This window comes from Ctenopharyngodon idella, chromosome 4 (genome assembly GCF_019924925.1).
Source record: "Ctenopharyngodon idella isolate HZGC_01 chromosome 4, HZGC01, whole genome shotgun sequence".
Classification (NCBI taxonomy): Eukaryota; Metazoa; Chordata; class Actinopteri; order Cypriniformes; family Xenocyprididae; genus Ctenopharyngodon; species Ctenopharyngodon idella.
Window position 1 is genome coordinate 8,108,344 of NC_067223.1, and position 23,986 is coordinate 8,132,329.

Consider the following 23,986-nt stretch of genomic DNA (forward strand, 5'->3'; position numbering starts at 1 on the left):
ATTCCTCAGCTGGGATCGTGTAGAGCCCTTTGAAGCTGTATTGAAACTGGACCTTCAACCCGCTGTATTCCGGTGAATACCACTATATGAAGAAAAATCCTGGAAAGTTTTCCTCAAAAACCTTCAGAAACCCTTGGATTTTATCAAAAATATCTTAATTTGTGTTCCGAAGATGAACAAAGGTCTTACGGGTTTTGAACGACATGAGGGTGAGTACTTAATGACAGAAATTTCATTTTTGGGTGAACTAACCCATTAAGTATTTGCCCATTTAAATCAAAACAGCGACTTTTTTTTTTTTTGGCTAGGCAGAGGGTGTATATATACACAGATATATATGTGCTTTTTCCTCTTTGGTTTTAAAGCCCTGCATAGCTAATAACTTCCTTTCTTCCTTTGGACATTTAGTGTAATAGTTTCCACATTAGGGTTTATAGCTTGCGTATGTATGCAGACACGCAGCCAAACAACCATTGACACCAGCAGGGACCCTTGTGTCAACTGTCCTTTAGGGAGCGCTGGTGGTGTCAAAGATAAACTCAAGCAACAGCTGTAACCTGCTTTGATCCCATTGGTTCATTATGGAATGGACTGCATAGGAAGAGAATTCAGATTTGCAGAGGGGCAAAAAAATTCATAGTCATACATTCATTTGCCAGCAGCAACCTCCCGTCAGTGAATATATTTAGCATCTTTAAGAGCAGCGGTTTTCAACTGAGTCATGACCCAAAAAAGTTTGTTCTGATTGGAAAAAGAAAGAAAATAATGTCATATCTTGTGGTGTCAACGTCAAAGACGTCAAACTTTCGGCGCAAATGCTTGTGTCACTTCGTAGAAGCTTCACAAATTAAACAAATGCAGTATGATCAGGTTGCGTGACATGTCCTCATTCTCAAAAACCGAGAACAATACTGAAGGTAAAAGAAAAGAAAATCCAGACTATATTAAATACAGATTCATGTGTGGTGAGATTGTTACAGCAAGGGAGAGGAAAAGAGCAAGAAGGACAGAATGTGAAGCGGGTAAATAGGAGGGTGTGGGTCACACAAAAGCGTCTGAGTTTTATGTGGACATTTGGCCTCAGGTTTACTGGCCAGATACTCTGACTCTGAGCTCAGCCCAAGGCAGATGGCCGGAAGGGATGATGAACAGGTCATCATCTGCATCCGCCACTGATCTGACGCCACATCACACTCTCCAGCTTTCCACTTAATGAGCACACAGTGTCTCCAGGGCTCCACCTGTGAGCCTTAATGATTCAGTGATATCCGACCAACCATTCTTTACATATTGAGTGAAAAAAAAAACTATTATTACATGAGCAACAGCGACCATTGGCAACACATTTTCAGTGACTTGAAACAATTTTAAGTCAGATGATACTTCCAATAAAAACAGTGGAGCGCACATAATCCGAATCCTGTGCTACTTTAAGTTTATGTTACTGTGACCGATTTCATTGTTTATATGACTTATTACTGTGATCTCATTAGTAATTATACATATTCATATGTAAATTGTGGTTCTAGCACACAAACATTTTTTATATATTTGCATAAACGTAATGTACATTATTAACATACTGACACCGTCTAAAATTTACAGATGTAGAAATGTTTACAATCCCTTTTAAGTTCATACAATATTGAATTCATCAGTATATTTAATCAGTGAGATTAATTAAATATGTTAAATCACATTTTTTAATGCCTTTGAATAATGGTTTCATTCTATTCTGTGTGATTTACAACCCGAATTCCGGAAATGTTGGGACGTTTTTTAAATTTGAATAAAATGAAAATTAAAGACTTTCAAATCACATGAGCCAATATTTTATTCACAATAGAACATAGATAACATAACAAATGCTTAAACTGAGAAATTTTACAATTTTATCCACAAAATTACATCATTTCAAATCTGATGCCTGCTACAGGTCTCAAAATAGTTGGGACGGGGGCATGTTTACCATGGTGTAGCATCTCCTCTTCTTTTCAGAACAGTTTAAAGATGTCTGAGCATCAAGGTTATGAGTTTCTGGAGTTTTGGTGTTGAATTTGGTCCCATTCTTGCCTGATTATAGGTTTCCAGCTGCTGAAGAGTTTGTGGTCATCTTTGATGTATTTTTGTCTATAGGTGAAATATCTGGACTGTAGGCAGGCCAATTCAGCACCTGGACTCTTATACAATGAAGCCATGCTGTTGTAATAGCTGCAGCATGTGGTTTTGCATTGTCCTGCTGAAATACAGAAGGCCTTCCTTGAAATAGACGTCGACTGGAGGGGAGCATATGTTACTCTAAAACCTTTATATACCTTTCAGCATTCATAGTGCCTTCCAAAACATGCAAGCTGCCCATACCGTATGCACTTATGCACCCCCATACCATCAGAGAGGCTGGCTTTTGAACTGAACGCTGATAACACGCTGGAAGGTCTCCCTCCTCTTTAGCCCGGAGGACACGGCGTCTGTGATTTCCAACAAGAATGTCAAATTTGGACTCGTCTGACCATAGAACACTTTTGCACTTTGAAATGAACAGTCTATTTTAAATGAGCCTTGGCCCACAGGACACGATGGTGCTTCTGGACCATGTTCACATGGCTTCCTTTTTGCATGATAGAGCTTTTGTTGGCATCTGCAGATGGCACGGCGGATTGTGTTTACCGACAGTGGTTTCTGGAAGTATTCCTGGGCCCATTTAGTAATGTCATTGACACAATCATGCCGATGAGTGATGCAGTGTCGTCTGAGGGCCGAAGACCATGGGCATCCAATAAAGGTCTTCGGCCTTGTCCCTTACGCACACAGAGATTTCTCCAGTTTCTCTGAATCTTTTGATGATGTTATGCACTGTAGATGATGAGATTTGTAAAGCCTTTGCAATTTGACATTGAGGAACATTGTTTTTAAAGTATTCCACAATCTTTTTACGCACTCTTTCACAGCTCTTTCCATCTTTACTTCTGAGAGACTCTGCCTCTCTAAGACATTCCTTTTATAGCTAATCATGTTACAGACCTGATATCAATTAACTTAATTAGTTGCTAGAGGTTCTCCCAGCTGAATCTTTTCAAAATTTCTTGCTTTTTCAGCCATTTGTTGCCCCGTGCCAACTTGAGACCTGTAGCAGACATCAAATTTAAAATGAGCTCATTTAGTGGATAAAAGTGTAACATTTCTCCATTTAAACATTTGTTATGTTATCTATGTTCTATTGTGAATAAAATATTGGCTTGTGTGATTTGAAAGTCTTTTAGTTTTCATTTTATTCAAATTTAAAAAACGTCCCAACATTTCTGGAATTATATAATATATATTATATAATATTTTATTATGTATAGATATATATTTTTAAATTCTAAAATAAATTCGAGAAGTGATTAGGATTGTGGTAGGGGTGCGGTTAGGGGCTCAAAAATATATTTATAAAAATATATATAGTTCAATGGAAGATTTTTACATTCATAAAGATGTGCATATGCAAATAATGTTTTACATGCTGTCAGTACATCCATATTGTATGCACACATGTTCAGCGTATATATAAACATACCAAAATTTGCAATTTGCATGTGAATACCTATGAATATGAATGAGTTTGAATGTATTTATTATATTCAGTAAACTAAATTCTTGTTATTCTGAGTTTAATTTTTTGCATTGATAATTATTCGTTAATAATAAATAATTAATTAATCATGATATGAAATAATATAAACTGATGCACTTTGTATAATATATTCCCACCCAAAATGTGATTTTTTAGCAGCAAAAAACCTGATTCGTTATCACAATTGAATGACGTTATATTTACTTGAAATCTCATTTGTGATCAGATCTTCAAAATCTTTTCAAATAGCCAGTAATGCGGTGTGATAAAATCGCTGTCAGTGTGAACGAGGCTTGAGACTGAAATACTAATCCCTTTCTAAATGTACATCTTATCTTTCCTGTCTCCTGAAAATGTGCCACAAAAGCCCAATCTGATTTAGGAGGATTGAATCATACCAATTCAGCAGTCTTTCAATTTCGAAAGGAAAAAGAAAGTCAGGCAAATGTAGAATAACCAAAATAAAGAAAGATACAGAGAGAAGAAAAACTGGGTCTTGATTTCAGTAACTAGCTGAACTCAAGCCAACTCCTCCTTCTCCATTCTGGGTACCTCCATTTGCACATTCAATGCTCTTCCATGCCTGTTACTTAGTACAAATAAACAAGCCTAATACGGATTTGGAAATGCTTTACGTGTGTGTGCGGTTGAAGTTACGGGTCACCGAAAAAGTTTCTTGTTTCAAAAGAAACAAAAGTATGGTGGGTGGAAAGGAAGGGAATGTTTCCACCACGCAAAAAAAGCAGCATGAAGTCCACCGAAAGAGTACGCGAGAGGGAGGGAGGGAGACGCTTTTGTTGTATCCAGAATTCCCTATCTTTACCAGATGACACAGTATGGGAGTCTGCCAATGCCTGTATAGTCCCAGCCTCTCGTCTCCCAACTTTTTTCCCCCTCGTTTTTCTTGTTCCAACTGCTTTTGGACCGCTCCAGACCGGGGGAAGTTCTTCTCCAATTGTCTCATTTGAAAGGGACGAAGAAATCAACCCCTCCCTCTCTCCTTTTCTTCCCTCCCTCCCTTCACTCGTCCTCTCTCTCTCCCTCTCTGTCCTTCTCTCCATCCCCTCCCCCCGTGACAGAGCACACCTGCCTGATCTTGGCTGCAGGCGTCCACACAGTGATCAGCCCTCGGCCTGCCTCGCTGCACATCGGCTCCAGCCCTCTCTGGATTTGCGGATCTTCGTCTGCAGCTCTACGCGCTCCTGTACGTACAGGTAAGATCAGCTCACCGCAAGCTTTCCTGTTAACTCCTCTGAGTGCTGAAAAGTAGGGATTTTGATTAAGAGAACAGACTGACCGTCTCAAAGAGAGGTTGACGGTTTGCACTGATGAAATGTGAGTATTACCCCTCGGGAATCTGCGGTTTGGTGGTTTCTGCAGATCATTAAAGGTTGATGCAGAAATGAAGACTTTGCATTGGTTTGACTGTTTGCTTCAAGTTTTTAAGTGAAGTTTTCAATGAATTTGATTCATTCTAGATTAAACAGTTCAGTGCAATTGAGAGAATACAAAAGCTCCCTGAATGTTTTTACCTTGTTAATAGTTATGGTTGGTTTGCATGTGGATTAAGGTCATGTTTGCATTCTGATTAGAAAACCATCATCTTTTTTTTTTAAAGCCAGAAAAGTGTATGCTCATGCAAATTGACTGCCGATGTGATTTTATTTGCTGTTCAGTTTGAGAGTACAGGACATCTTTTCCAAAATTGTGACAAGTTTCCCTGCTCTGTGAAGTCCCTCACAAACTCACTGTTGTGAAAAAGCCATTAACTTTTCGAGTGCCCTTATTCTCACTGCTTCGTCCTGACTTTTCCATCCCAGTTTTTTTTCTTCCTTTTGTGCACCACTTGGCATTTAGAGAGAGTTCATGTAAGGCCTGAAAACACTAGAGGATTTCTAACAGTGCTCTCCTCGGATAGACCTGTCTGGGGAGAAGCTTTGTCCTCTGGCCTCGCTTTGCATCTGCTTGCCTCCACTCGCTCGAAATCGCATCCTAAACTCTTTATCCATGGCATGGAAGCCAAAGTGCCTTGAGCCATATCGGCTGAAGGATGAAAGCACTCTGAAGGAGAAAAAAGAAAGATGGAGAGAGTGAGAGCGTGGGACCGGTGTCTCATTAATCTTTTAATGATATAGCTTCCTTCCAATCATAGGCAAGTTTGACAAGGCACTTCCTGGTAATCCCACCACAAAATTCCCAGCTAACTCAAAACATTTGGAGGGGGGAGAGGAAGAGGTAGCCGAAGGTTTAGACGCATTCAACAGGAATTTTTGTTTTAAGAAGTGGGACACTTTGTGATCTTGAGATCACACTTTGTCTAAACTATCAATTCGTGGGTGTCGTATAATGGAACTACACAGTAATAATGAAAAACTTGTTGGGGTTAGGGGTTGGGGCTAGGGTTGGAAAAAATGTTACTTCTCTTTTTTTATGGCTTATAACTTTCATTAATTGTGAACAGAACCCACGTACACAGTTTGTACCATGACAGGAAAACCCTCTCTTCCTCCCTTCAAAGGCAACATCCTCAGGCCATGCAATAAGTATTCTGCGGAAGCCAAAGGTCTCCATTTGGCTCAAGCAATGTGATGTTAGATAGAGAGAGAGTCAATAAATGGTAGCCATGCTGGTCACTGTCTGCTTTCCCCCTTCTTATTTGCCTTTTAACCCTTTGAGGAAAAGAAATGGGAGCTTTGGACCAAAGTCAAAGCAATTGCTTATGACAGATGGCTGGGCAGTTGCCATGGAAAGAGGAAGTGAGAGGAAAGAGTGCTTGTATGTAAATGTGAATGAGTCAGAGAGTAGCATTGACTAAATTTGTTGTCTTAGATCAAGGACATTACAGTCATGGTCATAGGCTCTAAGCTTTTTTCATTCATTTTCTTATGGGCTGAAATAATCAGCCGTCCTTCAGTATATAATTGCTTATTCAACATCTGAACGACTTTTTGTGGCTTTCGTGGTTGGGTCTTTTGAAGAAAAACCATGGGTTTAACCATGGTTTTGATCTGTGAGAAAGTCTAATTGTGCTCTGGCAGTGGCTTTGGAGTTTGGTTTAGTGGTCTGGAACCAGTTTGACCGCAGAGGGCAGAGTGGTCAAAGCCCTTATTTGTTGGTGTAGTCCAGTAGTGCAGTTTGTTGAGCTGAATAATAAGTCCACACATTTCGTTTTTTTTTTTTTTTTTTTTTCTTTTAGTATGATGTCTTTTTGTGCTTTTGTTTTGATACATGACTCATTGGAATGAGCAGATAATTACATTTGTGAAACATTCTCTCAGTGTTTGGGAAATTTTGGGTATTTTAGAGCTTTTAGTGGATGAATGTGTTCGTAAATAAGAGGCCGTTTTCAGGGTGCATTGATAAGATTGGACCGTCTATGTGTGTTTTAAAATGAAGGGAGCACATATGTTTTAAATGTCCTGTAGCCTGTAAATACCTTTCTGTGAGTCATTGCTGAAAGGAGCAGCAGGTCAATGAATCTGTGTGTGTGTGTGTGTGTGTGTGTGTGTGTGTGAGAGAGAGAGAGAGAAAGAGAGAGAGAACAAAGAAGAAACTAAGATAAGTAGAGCTGGATTCTATTTTCAGTATGTAACTTACACCAAATGTATCTGTGTTATACAATATACAAGATACACTGCAAAAAATTTTCTTACTCAGTATTTTTTTTTCTTCTTGTTTTTTTTCATCTAAACATTCTTAAATCAAGATACATTTACTTTACTTAATATATTATGTCTTGTTTTTTTGACAACTTCCAATGGGGTAAGAAAAATAATCTTTTCCCTTTGAATTCTTCATTTTTCTTACCCCATTGGAAGATTTTTTTTTAAAGCATAAACAGTTAACTTTTAGACATTTTTCAGAAAACAATTATCATTTTGTTAAATTTATCTTAATTTAGAATGGAATGTTTAGACATTTTGCTGGAAAACAAGACAATTACTTGGTGAGATTTATTCATTTTTGTACTAAAAAGTGTTATAAGTCAATACAATTAATTGCAACAGGTAATTAATGTGTACTTACAAGTTACATGTTGGGTGCATGTTCTACTACGCCTACTACTACTGCTTAAACAGTAACATGAACATTGTAATCTGAGTTTGCTTACATGACCTCATCTCCACATTATCCAATACATCACTTGTTGTGTTTGGATAAGTCAACCTTTCTAAGACACAATGCAGTCTGAATGATACAGTACAGAACTATAATTACTGAACAAACTAATGTCACAGTTCTATAATATAAACCACCTGTAGTGTATACAGTATATAAGCTATTTATGTAACTTAACTGTGGTGTCAGTCTACACTGCCTACATTATGCATTATTATAAGACGTTCTATCAAAACAGGTCCACATGTCTTTTTTTTGCCTCTCAAATTTATCTTGTTTAAGAATGTTTTCACATATCAAGACAAAATTTGGGTTGATTGAGGGAGCGAAGGAGAAACTGGAAGTGTCAACCCTCCCTCTTTTCTCTGCAGAAATGAATCAGACCTGCTGTGACACAACCCAGACCTCAAGAAAGACAAGAAGGTTGAGTGAAATCAAGGGCAGAAATGGATGGAGTAAGAGAGAACGTGAGAGTTAAAGTGGAAATTTTCCTTTCTCCTCTTGATTATTAAAAGCCCACATTTATAAAACCAGAAACAGGCCAGTGCTGATTCTGGATTCTGTGAAACACTTCAGTTGGATCAGACTGTTGCCCGACCCGCAGACGGAGAGAAATCAAAGCCGAGGGCCTGTAACAGCCTGGCAGAAGCTGATAGTTAGGCACAGAACTGCATCTGTGAAAAATCATATCTCAAGTTTATTTCAACTCAGTCCTGATAATCGTTGTCACACTGAGCCTTCTGACACTTTTCCATTGGTTCCTGCTGAGAAGATACAGACATAGCATCTTTCCTGTTGAGTCTTCGGCTACTTTCTCTTTGATGGGATCTGCGGATCCAAGTAGCGAGTGAATTTAGAAAATTTACCAGCCATGAAACTGTATTTTGCATTATTTTTATTTTACATTTTTTAACTATGTATAAAAACATAATGTACAGATAAATATATAAAAGTAATATATTTTAAAATCTAAAAATATATAGATATTCTTAAAAAATATTTATATAAATTAAACTATTAGAAATCACACATAATGAAGTACTGTTATATACTGATGTTGATGACATTAAACACATTTAATTAATCACGTTTGGTTAAATACAATAAATCAGAAAATTGATTTCATATTTGCAGGTTTTTGAAGTTGCAAAATGCCTACATTTTAAATGGAATATTAATAATTAATATTTCAGAATCTCTCCGCAAACATATAAAAATGTATGTGTGCTTTAACCACAATTTACCTACATATACCTCCCATTTGTTATGAGATCGTGTTGCACGTTCACACATTGTGATGTTCCTAATATATCTGTTTTGGTGGTCGGCACATGAAGTTTTATGTTGAAGTTTCTTATAAGTTACCAATTTATTAATTTCGCGTAGCCAGACGTTTAGACTAATGGCAGAAGGTCTGGACTCCATTGCAGCTTTCATTAGCCAAGGACCGCCCACGTCTAACTGACATGTAAAGTAACCAATCACAGTTCGCTTTGTTCCTCGTCATGTTTAGGGGCGTGAAAATGAATAGTCGATGTCCTTACGTTAACCGACCGCCATGCATCTAATAAATTATTCATTCAATAACATTGTTCAAGTTTACTGCCGCAAAATTCACATACTTTTGAAAATACAGCGTTTAGTTGATCCTGATAAGCGTTCATTGCCACAGATGTAAACATGACGGATTTCCTTTTCCATGAGGAGGTTTGGCTTCACGAAAGCTTTATTTCCCGTTAAATAACGCGACACACACGTCTCCCCGAAGTTCTGTATAATTCAGCCAATCAGATGACGACTACTAAACTCCAGAAGTGTTTCCCATTTTGTGTGCATTATGCATCAGACGTTCAGCCAACGGTACATGGACGTGACGTCTGAGACTACCAATTTATTTATTCGGCAAAGCCCAGTACCCCTTTTTTTGTGATTGGCGCATATGAACTTTGGATCCTGCCTGCACTTTCCCAACAACGGCATGACACCATCAATCTGTCTTGTCTGTTTGCCTGGCTCTCATAGCAGCCTGCAGTTTGTTGACAGGACGCAACTCAAATGCTGCAACAGCTTCCCATGATCCCCCTTCAAACAAAATCGCTCGTGGTGACAGCCTGTAATGCTCAAAGGGCTTTTCTTTCTGCTGACCAGGTCCTGATGCTCTAAACTCTTACTATGGCAGCATTCCTGCTGGGAATACATATAGAAGGGGTTCATGCGGCTTAACTGGTAGAGTGCAAGGCATGGGTTCAATTCCCAGGGACTCACATACATAAAACAACCTTGAAAGCACTGTAAATCTATCAAATGCTTAAATGTTAAAGGGCAAAGTAATTATGCAGTGTGTTTGTTCAAAGCGTCTCATTGCCCACTGGGTCAAAGGTAATTAAAGGTGTCGAAGTGGATGGATATAGGCCTGAAAACGTAACATTACATTAAATAGCATGTCTAAATTGAGGTCAGTAAGTTGTTGTTTTGAAATGCTGTTGAATAAAACTACAATTTCTTATTGTCTCTCTTGAAACATGGATACTGGTTGTGGTTGAACTGGAGGAACCCTAGAAAATTGTTTCAACATGTTGTCATGTGATGCAAATCAACAGTAACAAAGAATCTGAGGTTGAAGGTCACTTGCCATGCTTTTGCCATTAGCGTATAGGACTTTGAAACTTCTGACGATTTTTTGGATCTACGCTGTGTTTGATTGTAGATATTGGCTATAAATAGTGATTATCCATGTTTCCAACTGAAGTCTTTTACCGTTCCAACAATGGAATGTGTCGCCAAATTCATCTTATATAGGTCTGCACTAAGATTAAATGTATGCATCACTGTCTTCTACTGCTTGAGGAATTAGGACAAAGAAGACATCTTTCCCAGAAGGTTGTCGAGGTCAGTTCCTAGGTTTCCAGAATTTAACAACAGAGGCACCGTGGTTATTCATTGTCGAAGTGACGTGGCCGCCCGGAGGATTTGAACTACTGTAATTATGCTGTATGTTGATTACATGGACCTAAGATGACCCTGGAAAGGCACTGGGAGTTACTGTACCTACTTTACAATTTCCTCGTCGTTCAACGACGTCCAGCTTCTCCTCAGACATATGTTTATGTGCGGGCTCTTGGACAACTTTGTGCACTCTCTCTGAGATGGTTTTATTTTTCCTGACTGAAGGCATGAATGAGTTTGGTCAACCCAGATCAACAGTTTTCATAAATATAGTGTGCTGGATTGTCTTTTTAACAATGTCTTTGCTGTCGCTTTTGATCAATTTAATGCATCCTTACTGAATAAAAGTGTTACTGGCTGAATAAAAGTAAAATTACTGGCCCCAAACTTTTGAACGATACCATATTTCATGCCAATGTGAGGGGAGTCCCTCACAAGGAGATCATATTTTCAGGTCCTAGGCAAAACGTTTGGAAATCCCTGGTTTACAGCATTTGATTTAATGGTTTCATTCTCTTCATTACAAATGCCAGTAGTGATTAAAAATGTATGAAGCATTTTTAGGAAGAATCTTTAACTAAATTAAGGTTAATTTTAAATACTTTATTTCAACCCCTAAGGGTTTGTTCTTAATGAAATTTATCTCCTTATTTTATTAAATATATAGTAATGCATTTAGTGATGTAAATCTAACCATCAGTCTAACACCATAAAAAGTTGCAGCCATAACCACCAGAGACCTCTAAACTCAAATATGCCAACATTTGACCCCTGACCTCTGCCTAGTTATAACCCACATTGCTAAGTCACATTCATGCACTCTACATCTGTCATTTGACTTTTAACCTCTCACCATCACAGATCCTGAGACGCCACCCAGCGTATCATCCCTCACCTTTAACCCCTTCTCTTCTCCATTTTACCTTCCAGGCCTTCATCAGCAACATGAAATCGGCCTGTCTTTCCCTGCTTTTGGTGTCCGTATGCTGGGCTCTGCCCTTCCGTCAGTCTGGCTTCATGGACTTCATGATGGAGGACGAACCGGGCTCAGCAGATGAGCCCTTGTCTGCGACTCGTAGACCACCCATTAAGTTGCCACCTATTGAAGTTGATCGAGATTTTGTACCTGATGGACCTTTCTGCCCCTTCCGATGCCAGTGCCATCTGCGAGTGTCCCAGTGTTCTGATCTAGGTAAACACTTTATGACACTAGACTAGACTGCTTGATGTTTTATGTGATATTTTTTTTAACCACTACCACTATGTTTTTGGCTGGATTTGGGCAACATGGTAAAATGGTCAACGGCAATAACAAACTCGTTGACTTTACAAGTAAACCCACAGACCGGCCACAGTCTGTTTGCTAACTGTCTGATAGCCTACATAATGTTTATAAAACTGGAAAGTACTTTCTCTATCTGGCCAACTGTAATTTAATACCCTAGCAACTGACTTGCAACACCCTAGCAACCATGCAGAACACTCAAGCATCTGCCTAGCAGCAACCAAGGACAACCTTGCAGCTACCTTACAATGTTCTAGCAACACATTAGAAACTACTCAGAACACCATAGAAACCACCTAGTAATGCCTTAACAACCTCCTAGCAACACGCTTAGAACCACCCAAAACAACCTTGCAAAGCCGTAGCAACCATCTGGCAATATATCTGATGGTCTATTTGCCTGACTTGTAAAACCTTAAAACTTCAAACTGCCTAGCAATGCCCTAGCAACCACGCAGAACACTCAAACTCCTGCCTATCAACCACCCAGGCCACCCTTGCAACCTCTTAGAATAACCTAGCAACACACTAGCAACCACCCATTACACCATAGAAGCCCCCATAGCAATGCCTTAGCAACACCCTAGCAACATTCTTGGAGCCACCCAGAACTACATTGTAAAGCCCTAGAAACTGTCTAGCAGTCCATCTGATTGTCCTTCTGTCTATTTGTCTGACCTGCAAAACCTTCACACTTCAAAGTAGAAACTAGAAACCAGCATAACTCTCAAAGACCAGCCTAGCAACCACCCAAGACACCCTTGCAACCACTTTGAAATGCTTAGCAACCACTCAGACTAACGCTAAAACACGCTAGCAAACACTCAGAACACCACAGGAAAGCAACACCTAAGGAACTGCATAGCAACACATTTGGAACCACCCAGAACAACTTGGCAAAGCCTTAGCAACCACCCAGAACACCCTAGCAACCATCTAGTAATCTCCTTCTTTTTGTCTGACTTTATGACCTGCAAAACATTCAAACTTCATTTTAAATTTCTTTTTAAATTTCATTTTAAATTCCTTAAATAAACTTTCAAATAAAGGCTTTATCAAGCCAACATCAAAACTTGTCTTTATAAACTAGTCCTGTCAAATCGATTAATCGCAATTAATCACATCTAACATAAATGTACGTAAATATATATGTATTATGTGTGTGTTGTGTGTGTGTGTATATATATATATATATATATATATATATATATATATATATATACATACCCGCATAGACACACATATTTACAGATGTGATTAATCGCGATTAATCGATTCGACAGGACTAAATAATATATATTTCAGAACTTTCACTGTTTTCCTTGAATGTGGTTTTTGTCCTACACCTGATGTCAGTTTTTTCATGACATAAACTGTCAAAGGCCAAGCAGAAATATACAAAATATCTTTCTTTGTTTGCCCATTGTTGAGTCACCATCGTATTACTAATGTCACTGTTTCAAAACCACTTTAAATGTTTTCATATGTTGTTAACTGCTCTCACTTCCGTAGACGACTAGGCACTAACCTCCAGACGGCTGCCTCATTTTCCTAATTGAATCCCCAGGCGTGTGTGTGTGTCTGTTAATGCTTGAGAAAGTCTGTTCTTTTATAAGGTTACTTCCAAAGATTTCCGCATGTCTTTCTGAAAAAGCTACACTGTCCACTGAGTCACTGTGATTTACACAGAAAAGAGTAATAGACATATAGACATATAGTTACAAAAAAGAGTTGACTGATCCTCCTTGTTTTAACTAAGTTTTATTGTCTTTGTCATGAGATCTCTTTTTATTTCTCCACCCTTCTATCCTGCAATGCAATGTAATTGAGTTGCTGAAGCACGTTGTCTCAGTTAGCATAGCTTTTTCTAACAGGAAATTACTCAGAGGTCTGTTTGATAGGCAGAATGTCTGTTTGGAAAGAAATACTGTTGACCAGGCAAAACGAGAACAGCAATTCTCAGTAAGGGCCAATTCCAGTCTTTCGTAACATTAAGACTCAACTCCAGTTGAAATGGACAAAGAAAGAACGAGAACAAAAATGGGATTGACAACAAGGGCAAATAAGAGAAGACCAAATAGTTGAGGCCTCCAGCTCTCATCTGCTCCGCAGGTCCTTTGGCATTGAAACAGACCTGGAAAGGAATAGAGGGAGGGGGGATAGGTGTGCCTTCAGGGCTGTTCTCCATCTAACTTCACCTCTTTTCAGTGAAATATGTGACCCAGTTTATACAGCTCTGCAGCTGCAGGGAAAACCGTCTGGAAATAATGCCAGGACCCAAGAACAACCAATGGCAAAATTGAGTTTGTTTGTCTAGGAAAGTTTGATTAAGAGCCTGCTTGTGTTTTACTTGCTATCCACTTTTTGGTAGCAGTTGATATCAGTTTGGTACATATATTTCTTGTTAGAAGTGGGTTAAGTGTACAGTATTCATTAGGGGCTTTCGCACCGGGTTGTTATAGGAACTTCTATAGCGACCAGGGCGGTTCCCCAAGAACTAAATGTTCCCCTAGGGTTATTTTCCTGGTTGCATTTGCACCGGTAGTAGGAACTCTGAAGTGTCGTAAGCCGGCCGATAGCGACGTCAACATTTAAGCCCGTCATTCAATAAAGTCAGCAACTTGAGAATGGAGGACGCAATGATCGGATCTGTGTTATTGTTGTGTGTCGTGGGATTCATGATAACGGAGATGGAATGTAGACGTATAGGTTAAGCGATGGAAAGAGCAAAAAGGAGAGCTAAGAGACTGCAAGCAGACTATCTAGGTAGCATGGTGAATGTTTACATGGTTGTCAATGAATGGGATGCTAAATATGATTTTGGCTTTTAATAAGATAGGCAAGAATAAACCTTGTGTCCTCCATGATCTTCCGACAATAAAGCACTTGAATGCGACAAGCTCGTAATCACAACTTCACAAGTGGGAAGTAGGAAATTTACGATAGCTCTTGAAGGCAGCATAATGCTGCGTTTCAGACTGCACGAAATTTTACATTTTTCCCACCTCGTTCTTGGAAATAACGTCTGGAATGCCACTCAAAGTTGGACATTTGACCAGTGAACTCGGGGTACCTCGATCAACCCCAACCTCAGTGAGATGCCTCATTTGACGTCACTTCCAAGATGTCGGCAAGTCCTGCTTCCAATGAGCATAAGTGTACATACAAATGTTAACATTAGATATTAAGTGTATGTAATAATACCTTTTGCTTATTGTCAGCTGTTTTCAAAGCGATTTTATGTTTTTATTCTGTTTTTGCCATAACTGACACAAAAACACAATATGCTCTCATTGTGTCATGGTGACATCATGTACGATATGATCTTGTTGTGTCATGGCAACATCATGTGGTCAGCATGTGAACTCACTTAAGTCTGAAGTGGGACATTTAATTTGGGATTTTCACATGTCCAACCTCGTCTGGAATACTTCATTAGACCCTATTCTAAAATAGGAGCTAATTTAGTTCCGCCAAAAGATGTTTCTAGAACTGAATTCGTTCCCATTTCCTGCGGTGTGAACATGCCAAAAAAGTGGGTACTTCTGCCATTAGTTCTAGGAACTATCAAAAGGTTCCTCCAGTGCAACAGAGTATTCATGGTGTAGAGAAACATGGAAGAGTGACTTACATGATGAAAATCTTGTGGATTAAACAGCATCTCATGTTTTTATTCTTCTCACCAATAAAACTAGCAGTTAAAAGAAATGAGTTTAGCATCCGTGGGCCTGTTAATGATGGTTTTGTGTTGTTCTCTGCTCTTGATTTTGATTGAGTTGCTGATTTCAGTGGTTAAGTAATATTTTTTACCACAAAGAACAGTTTGTTTTTGAATAGTTTAATGTGTTTGTTCCATAAGGGTTGCCAATGAGCTGAACGTCCTGAATATCTTATTGCCATTTGGGTTAAATTTAAAAACGAAGCCTGATTGTGCTTTTCCCCCAAAGATTTTATGATGTTATTATTAGTGCTTTTTTGGATTACATACTGATAATATATTCCATAATAATACACTCTTTGACCTACATTGATTACTGCGGTTTTGGCTGAAATGTGTAGAAAATGAGACTAAACAGAGGAGAACGAAAGGACCATGTGTGAGACATCTCAGCAGCAGTGATATGTCCAACTGTGATCTCTGTGTCCTCTGTCCTGTGGTAATATAATTAACAGGGACATATTCTTAAACTGTTTATACACATACACTGATGAGGAAACTCACCGCAAAATAAAACCAAACAATGTTTGTGTGAGGTTCTGCCTAAAGAGCTTTTAGAGTTGGTAGAGCAGATATATTTATGTTTATGTATGTGAATGTGTGTTTACCTTATTTTTCCTATGTTTAAAGCAAATGCTATGATATACTGTTAAGTGGACCCAAAAAGCTTTTTGGCTCTTAAAATGTATGAATTTAATTTGTTAATGATGCCAAGTTTCTGAGCAAACTTTTTTTGGTAAATGTTTTGATTCAAACAAAGTGTGTTTGTGCTAAAATATATGTCATTTGTTTCGATATTTTTGCTATATAATGGAAAGACATTCCTAAATATTGATACTTTTTTGTTTCCATGTAGCTCGGTCTGCAGCACATTAAATGAAAGCTGTGTCATATTGTCCAATGTTGGCAAAATCAAAATGTTATGTCAGCTTTTGCTATTGACAGCATCGTACAGCATTTATAATCCTTCCAAGAGAAACTGTGAGATATCTGGCATAACAGCTGTCTATGATCAATTCAATGAACTTTCAGAACTGTTTCGAAACACTAAAACTTATGCGAACCATCATCATAACTCACTGATATGCTGCACTCCAACCCTTTTTTCACTGTGCTACTTAAGCTCTGGCCCTTACAATTGATTGGTCCAAAGTCATCAATCATCTATCAACTCATGCAATTCTGTAGGTGTGATATTATTTATAATGACACTTTATTTAGCCTTGGTCCATGCAGACATTTCTTAGAAATGCTTCTCTTATTACACATGTAGAATGGAAGCTCATAAAAGTTTATAGAAACGTTTCTATAAACAGTTTCGTCTATACAATGACGACTGGAGCTCATCCAAAACCAAGACCAGTCCAGTTCAGTCCACCATTCACATTCTTTCTGTCATTTAAATGTTTTTCAGGAATGTAGCTGCTCAATTTAGTACCAGGATTTACTCTTGAAGGATTTTGTTGTTGTTTTTAGTAACTGAGTGTGTTGTGTTGGTGTTGGATCAGGATCCATATGTCTACAGCTGATTTGATTTCAAAGTAGAATCTAGCCATAAAAGCCCAGATCAGCTCATATCCCATTTCATTAGTGTCATTTTTCTTACTACTTGTGTTTTTGTGTCTCTCAGGTCTGAAGAACGTTCCAGAAAAAATTCCACTTGATACCACTCTCCTGGATTTGCAGAACAACAAGATCACAGAGATCAGAGAAAACGACTTCAAAGGCCTGAAGGGTCTCCAAGTGAGATATTCAATTACTCTCTCTTTCCCTTGTTCTCTTTTTTTAACCACATTTTCTTTAATTCCCTAAATTGGATCGTAGAAGCAATGACATTTCTCAAGTCCCCACAGGACAAATCCTATTTCACTCGTTTTAAAGCCAATTGGCTCCTCTCATCCTGATAACTTGAAGTGACAGCGTGATATTTTTGCTATGACCTTGAAACCAGCTATTTAACACAGGGAACATAATGTCCAAATTTTCAAATCAAAGCCATTTGTGAACCTAAAAGAAATTCTACACTAAAAGCAATTCTTTTCCCAAAAACAAATGCTTGAGCAGCGCTGAAAAACACTCCAGAGAAAACACTTGAACGCTGTTTGTCTGCCAAATGTGGAACTGGGTGCTAAAACTATGCGTTGCAACCACAGCGATCTTTGAAGGCAAATATCTGCTCCTATTTTTCGAAAACACTGCAAAAATTATCTGGAGATCTTCAGATACACTTTACAAAATAGCGCGTGAGGGAAACTCATGATCCGGAATGTGAAATCTTCTGTGTTTCCAATCCATCCTCTCCGGAAAACAGCTCTCAGTGTGAGAAATGTGTCATTCCCAGGTGCACAAGTGTAATGATTCACTTTTGGAGCGGATCCATTGTTCAGCCTCCTGAACTTCAATAAATATACAGCCTCCCATCGAGGGCCCTTTGCTATTTCTCGCTTTCCAAGCTCAACATCCACATGGCGCCTGGATCTGTTAGGCGCCAATGAGAGATGAATGCAAACAGAACAGAAAGTGAGAAAATGGTGCCAAAATGCTATGTGAGCCGTGGCTATTTAATTATCACAGTGAAAATAAATGAAGATTTTTATGTGCTGGAATGTACGATAGATTACAGAAAGTAGCTAGTGACCTTTTTATGACTAAATATCAGGGGTGAAAAGCATATTACAGATTTAAACACAATGACCAAAACAACTTTAGGTTGACCAATTGAAACTGTGTGCATTTAAACACTAATAACTATGAACTATAAATAAAGTTAAGTTAACTTTAAAGCCATAAAGTTCCTGATTTTTTTTTTTCAGACACTCATCCTGGTCAACAATAAGATCACCATTATTCATGCCAAGGCCTTTTCTTCTCTGATCAATCTGGAGAGACTCTACTTGTCCAAGAACCTTCTGAAGGAAGTTCCTGCTAACATACCGAAAAGCCTCCAGGAGCTGCGCATTCATGAGAACCAGATTAACAAGATAAAGAAGTCCTCCTTCGCCGGCATGGCTAATGTCATCGTCATGGGTATGAACTTTTGTCTTTGCTGAGTCTGACTAGACTATTTTACCATTTTATCTTTTTGTTTAGTAATATGATGACCATAGACATCGGTTTACAAACTTATTGCAATTGTGATTTATTCTATAACATTAATTTAATTTACTTTATCAATTTATACTTTATTTTTGGAGTAAAAATTCATTGTTACTCATGGCTTTTTGAATCAACACCTTTTTTTTCTTGACCCTACATGATTTATTTTAATTTTATTTTATTTTATTTTATTTTATTTTATTTTATTTTATTTTATTTTATTTTATTTTATTTTATTTTATTTTATTTTATTTTATATCCTGCACTCAAAGGAAATAGTACATATGAAAGCATCAATCACCATCAAATTAGCAGTGTAAAAATATTCTTTTAATTTTCAAATATTAATTTTCTATGTATAGCTAACTGTAAACCAATGTACATTTTGCCTCTGTCCCATTCCAGAGCTGGGCTCTAACCCTCTGAGCAGCTCTGGAGTTGATAATGGTGCTTTTGCTGATCTGAAGAGGGTCTCTTACATCCGAATTGCTGACACCAACATCACTGCCATTCCCAAAGGTACAGAATCATCCCTATTGTGAATAATGGCGGATATCCCTTTCACTTCAATGAATCGATACACATTAATCTGTGTCAAAAATGTCCAGGTCTGCCTAGCTCTCTGTTTGAGCTTCACTTGGATGGAAACAAGATCACCAAAGTGACCGCAGACAGTCTGAAGGGCCTGAAGAACCTGTCCAAGTAAATACATCTTTCTTCTTAATATGTTCCTCATTTGTTGTGCAAACAACCAGTTGATTTTCCTGCATGGCAGACTTGAAGAGGCTGGACAGAAACAGCTAAATATGTCTCTCAGAAAACCTCAGCAAAATCTGACTCAGGAGGGAAAGAGTGTGATACAGAACATAGGAAACTATAATTCAGATTTCATTAGATGTGTTTAGAATTTGCATGAGAACAGCTAAGTTGGAGGTGATGGTTGGCTCACGCACCTTGTGAGACTCAAACACCATGACATCATTGCATGGATCAGTTTGCTTTGGATCACACAGAGAAATTAGAACATTCTTATTACACAGATTTTCCACTGTACACGCCGAGACTGAATCACAGCCGAGTTCTTATAAAAGAGTGTTGACTCTAATACTAACCGCTGTATGCGAAGACGGGAAGATTGTTTTGCTCTTGGTCTCGTAATTCTGATATTTGATGAGGAAAATGAATAATATACGTAGAATTGTTTCTCTATTTAGCAAAACAGCACTGGGAATGTATCTGTGTTTATGTAGTTTTTTTTTCTTTAGTTTTCACTTTATTATTGTTCGTTTTAGTTGAGTTTTTCAGAGTTTTCTAGTGTAAGTTTATGCAGTTTTTAAAGAAATTAATACTTTTATTCAGCAAAGATGCATTAAATTGATCAAAAGTAAAATGTTACAAAAAATTTCTCTTAGATAAATGCTGTTCTTTTGAACTTTCATTAAAAATGTATCATGATATTCACAAAAATATTAAGCAGCACAACTGTTTTCAACACTGATAATAATAAGAAATGTTTCTTGAGCACCAAATCAGCATATTAGAATGATTTCTGAAGGATCATGTGACACTGAAGACTGGAGTAATGATGCTGAAAATTCAGTTTTGCCATCAGAGAAATAAATTACATTTTAAAATATATTAAAATAGATAATTATATAGAGTCATTTTAAATTGTAATAATATTATACTGTTTTTACTGCATTTTCAGACTTCTTTTAGAGACTTCTTTCAAAAACATAAAAAATGCCCCAAATTTTTGAACAATTTTAGTTTTCATTAATAATAATATCACTGTGTGCGTTTGCAGGCTTGGTCTAAGCCATAATGAGATCAGCGTGGTGGAGAACGGCTCTCTGGCCAATGTGCCTCACCTGAGGGAACTTCATCTGGACAATAACGCGCTCACTACGGTTCCTACCGGCCTGCCAGAACACAAATACATTCAGGTGAGAGATCTCACACAAGTTTCCACATATCTTTAAAGTCAGCATGAAACCGAAGTTGCCATAGTCTTTCTTCCCTTGTAAGATCATATATCCAAGCGAAATGGCTTCTAGAACAAGAAAAAAAAGGCGGGACTTGATTTTATCCATCGTGAATTGTTTGGATGGTTGTGGTTTGCTATTTCTGTGATCTCACGTGAGTGACAGGTTGCCCCACCCTCGCGCAAGTAAACACATCATCAGAGATAAGAAAATATGTCGCCCCCAAGAGGAAGGGAGAGTTATTTTGATTAAAGATATACGAGGACACGTGCCAAAAAAATGATGTGTATGCGTAATTTCATTCCATTTTGATTTCATTATGACTTTAAGTCGCACATTGTCATGCTGTCATTTTCATGAATTACAGGTGATCTACCTTCACGCCAACAAGATTGCTGCTGTGGGAACAGAGGACTTCTGCCCACCCGGCTATAATACAAAGAAGGCCATGTACTCGGGCATTAGCCTGTTCAGTAATCCAGTGCCCTATTGGGAGGTCCAGCCGATCACCTTCCGCTGCGTCTTCGACCGCTCGGCCATTCAACTGGGCAACTACAGGAAGAAATAGAGCGTCCAATCAGACGGCTCAGTCACTGTTTTCATCCCGCCCCTTCCTGTCTGACCTAATCCTTTCAAGCACATAACTTAGTCTGAATGTCATATCTCAGTTAACTCGAAATAAACTACAATTCCATTTTCAACATGCACTTTACTGGACAGATGTCACATGATACTTTCAAATAGCCAAATGCATATCAGTATTGTACTGAAAATACATATTGTGTTGCTATAAGTGCAGTTTATAAAAAAGGAAATGTATGATTTTGAGAAGTTTTGCAAAAAAAAAAAAGAAAAGAAAATGAAATAAAGTAAAGCCATGACCACTTAGAATATCCAATAGCGCAAATCGCCCAGATGAAATTAATTTTTTCGAAGGTCCGTTTTGGATCTTCTGGACCTAAGCCATGTTCTTCTAAGTTTTTCGCTGGCCTGTGGAGCGGGCAGCAAGGGGTTAACAATTAACAAAAGCTTGTATGCTAGAATGTACTCAGTTATTACTTTCCATGTAGCGCTACTTCAGATTGTGCTGTTAAAAAATTGTTGTTTCTCTCGGTATCAATTGAAATGGGAGAAAACAGGGAGCTGGGCTATACGAGTTTCTCTTCGTCTCAATTCAGATGTTTTGGTGACATTTGTGTTCATTAGTTTCCTTGGATCCCGTCTGCTCTGCCCAGGTGAACATAGCGCTTCAAGATGTAGAATAAACTATTGTCATTTCGACGAAAGCGATTCCCTGACGTATACGCATGCTTTTTCTACTCATTGACTGTGGTGTTATGTGCGAGTGTGTATGTGTGTTTCTTTCTTTTTTGTGTTTGTTGGTCATCTGTGTTTCAGTCTGGAAGGATCGGGAGGGTGACGGCAGACATGGACACCTCCTGCTTTCATGAGAGTCATGAATGTCTCTTGTATAGACGCTGTATATAAATGCTGTATAAAAGAATCCTATCAATGCTTTGAAGCACAAGCACTTACAGTAGTTTGGACTTTAATATATCGGCAATAAAGGTAATCCCTTTCTCTCTCTCTCTTTCTCTCTCTCTCTGTCCAATGAGGGCTCCGACACAGGTGTCTTTTGAACCAAATAAACAGTCAAATCTCTCACCATGCTTTCTGGGAACTTTCACTGGGTGGTTTAATGGGCACAGGGTTGGTTTTCAGGTAAATAAATTTGAATCATACCTCAAAATAACACTTTCTTAGATGGATGCTACAGTCGCAGAAGACCTTGAAAAGCTACGGTAAAAATGTCACGTTTGGGTGCTAGTTCTGGTTTCTTTCTCTACCAAAACTGTTTAAACTGATGTGTTTGTGTCATTTATGAATTATACAGCCTTTGCTCAAGTTAAAACACTAAGCACAAAATTATATATATTTTAATATTATAAAAAAAAGTCAATCCAAGGAACAAAGGTTTCCAGAGCCTTTCATGTGGTCGTTTTATTGTCCAAAGACATAAAATATAAAAGAAATTAAATTATAGGGGGAAAAAACATGGCGTATGAAAATATTATATATTAAAATCCTTTTAATTGTACGGTTTAATTTCCTTTAATTCATCTCAATGTGCTATTTTGAACTGAAATATTATATTTACTTTGGATTTTGTTTCTCTGATATAGAAATAGCAGCTTTTAAAAATATCAGTTCTAATTGTGAGTCATCTCAGATACACCACTGCAGAAAAAACGGTTTCTGGGTCAACCATAAACAGACTTTATGAAAATTAAAAAATAGTCACGAGTCTCTTTAAACACAGGGATTACCTGTTAGGATGTTAGTTAATAGTAGCCTTTGTGAAGATGAAATATATATATATATTATAATTTCCTGATTGGATAATGACAGTCTCTAGCCAATACATGCTTATGAAATCAGGCACTTCAAAAGATGGAATGGAAATGCTGAAAATATCATAAGTGAAGATCATTTTCATCATTAGGTAATTTATTTGATCAACTATGAAGAGCGCAATGAAATGGCAAGACATTGAACATTAACTAACAACAGCGAGTTGTACGTTCAAAGCTATATGTTGAGATCATTTTCAAACAGCAGAGGTGTTGTAAATTTATTATAACACACAGGTGTCTTTTCATTCATCAATTTCATAACATAGCCACCAGGTTCTCTCTTGTTTCTCTATAGTGCCCCCTTGTGGACCATTTTGTGCTACACTATTTTAACTCATATGAGCTTTAATAATTAAGCCCCTCCTCCAGAACTCAACTTTAAAGTGCAATGTGTATGTATGTGTGAGAGAGATGGAAAGGACACACTGTGGGATTGTGTATGTGTAAATATATGAATGTGTGTGTGTGTGTGTGTGTGTGCCAGAGAGCTAAGTGTGTGAAAGGTGGTATATTTAAAAACTGTGCAGTTTAAACCGTTTCTTCCTTCTCGAGGGAAAGAGCTAATATCAACTCACTGGAGAAGAGTTCCAAAACTAAAAGCTTTCAGAGAAGAGGAAGCTCACAGAGGAGAAAATATATTATCATCAGTATCAGTAAATATTGTCAGTTTAATATTATTTTGTTTTATTTTTATAAATAAAATCCAAATTACACATTAACCCCCGGTTTCACAGACAAGGCTTAAGCTAGACTAAAATGCATGTTTGAGCTGTTTTAACTGAAAGCAACTTGCACTGACATATCTTAAAA

At 37.9% G+C, this 23,986-nt stretch overlaps 1 protein-coding gene across 3 annotated transcripts; it reads left to right on the forward strand.

Moving 5' to 3' along the window:
- Positions 1 to 4,534: 4,534 nt before the first annotated feature.
- dcn (decorin) lies at positions 4,535 to 22,427 on the forward strand. Of its 3 annotated transcripts, none has more exons than XM_051890857.1 (8): positions 4,535 to 4,817; positions 11,609 to 11,870; positions 17,312 to 17,424; positions 18,495 to 18,708; positions 19,183 to 19,296; positions 19,386 to 19,479; positions 20,585 to 20,723; positions 21,130 to 22,427. In XM_051890857.1, the coding sequence occupies exons 2-8, from the start codon at positions 11,624 to 11,626 to the stop codon at positions 21,328 to 21,330; spliced, it is 1,122 nt and encodes a 373-aa protein (XP_051746817.1). In that variant the 5' UTR covers positions 4,535 to 4,817; positions 11,609 to 11,623; the 3' UTR covers positions 21,331 to 22,427. The 3 variants fall into 3 exon arrangements, with proteins under 3 accessions (XP_051746817.1, XP_051746816.1, XP_051746815.1); XM_051890856.1 differs by having other exon boundaries at positions 4,543 to 4,827; XM_051890855.1 differs by lacking the exon at positions 4,535 to 4,817 and adding an exon at positions 8,181 to 8,199.
- Positions 22,428 to 23,986: the final 1,559 nt, after the last annotated feature.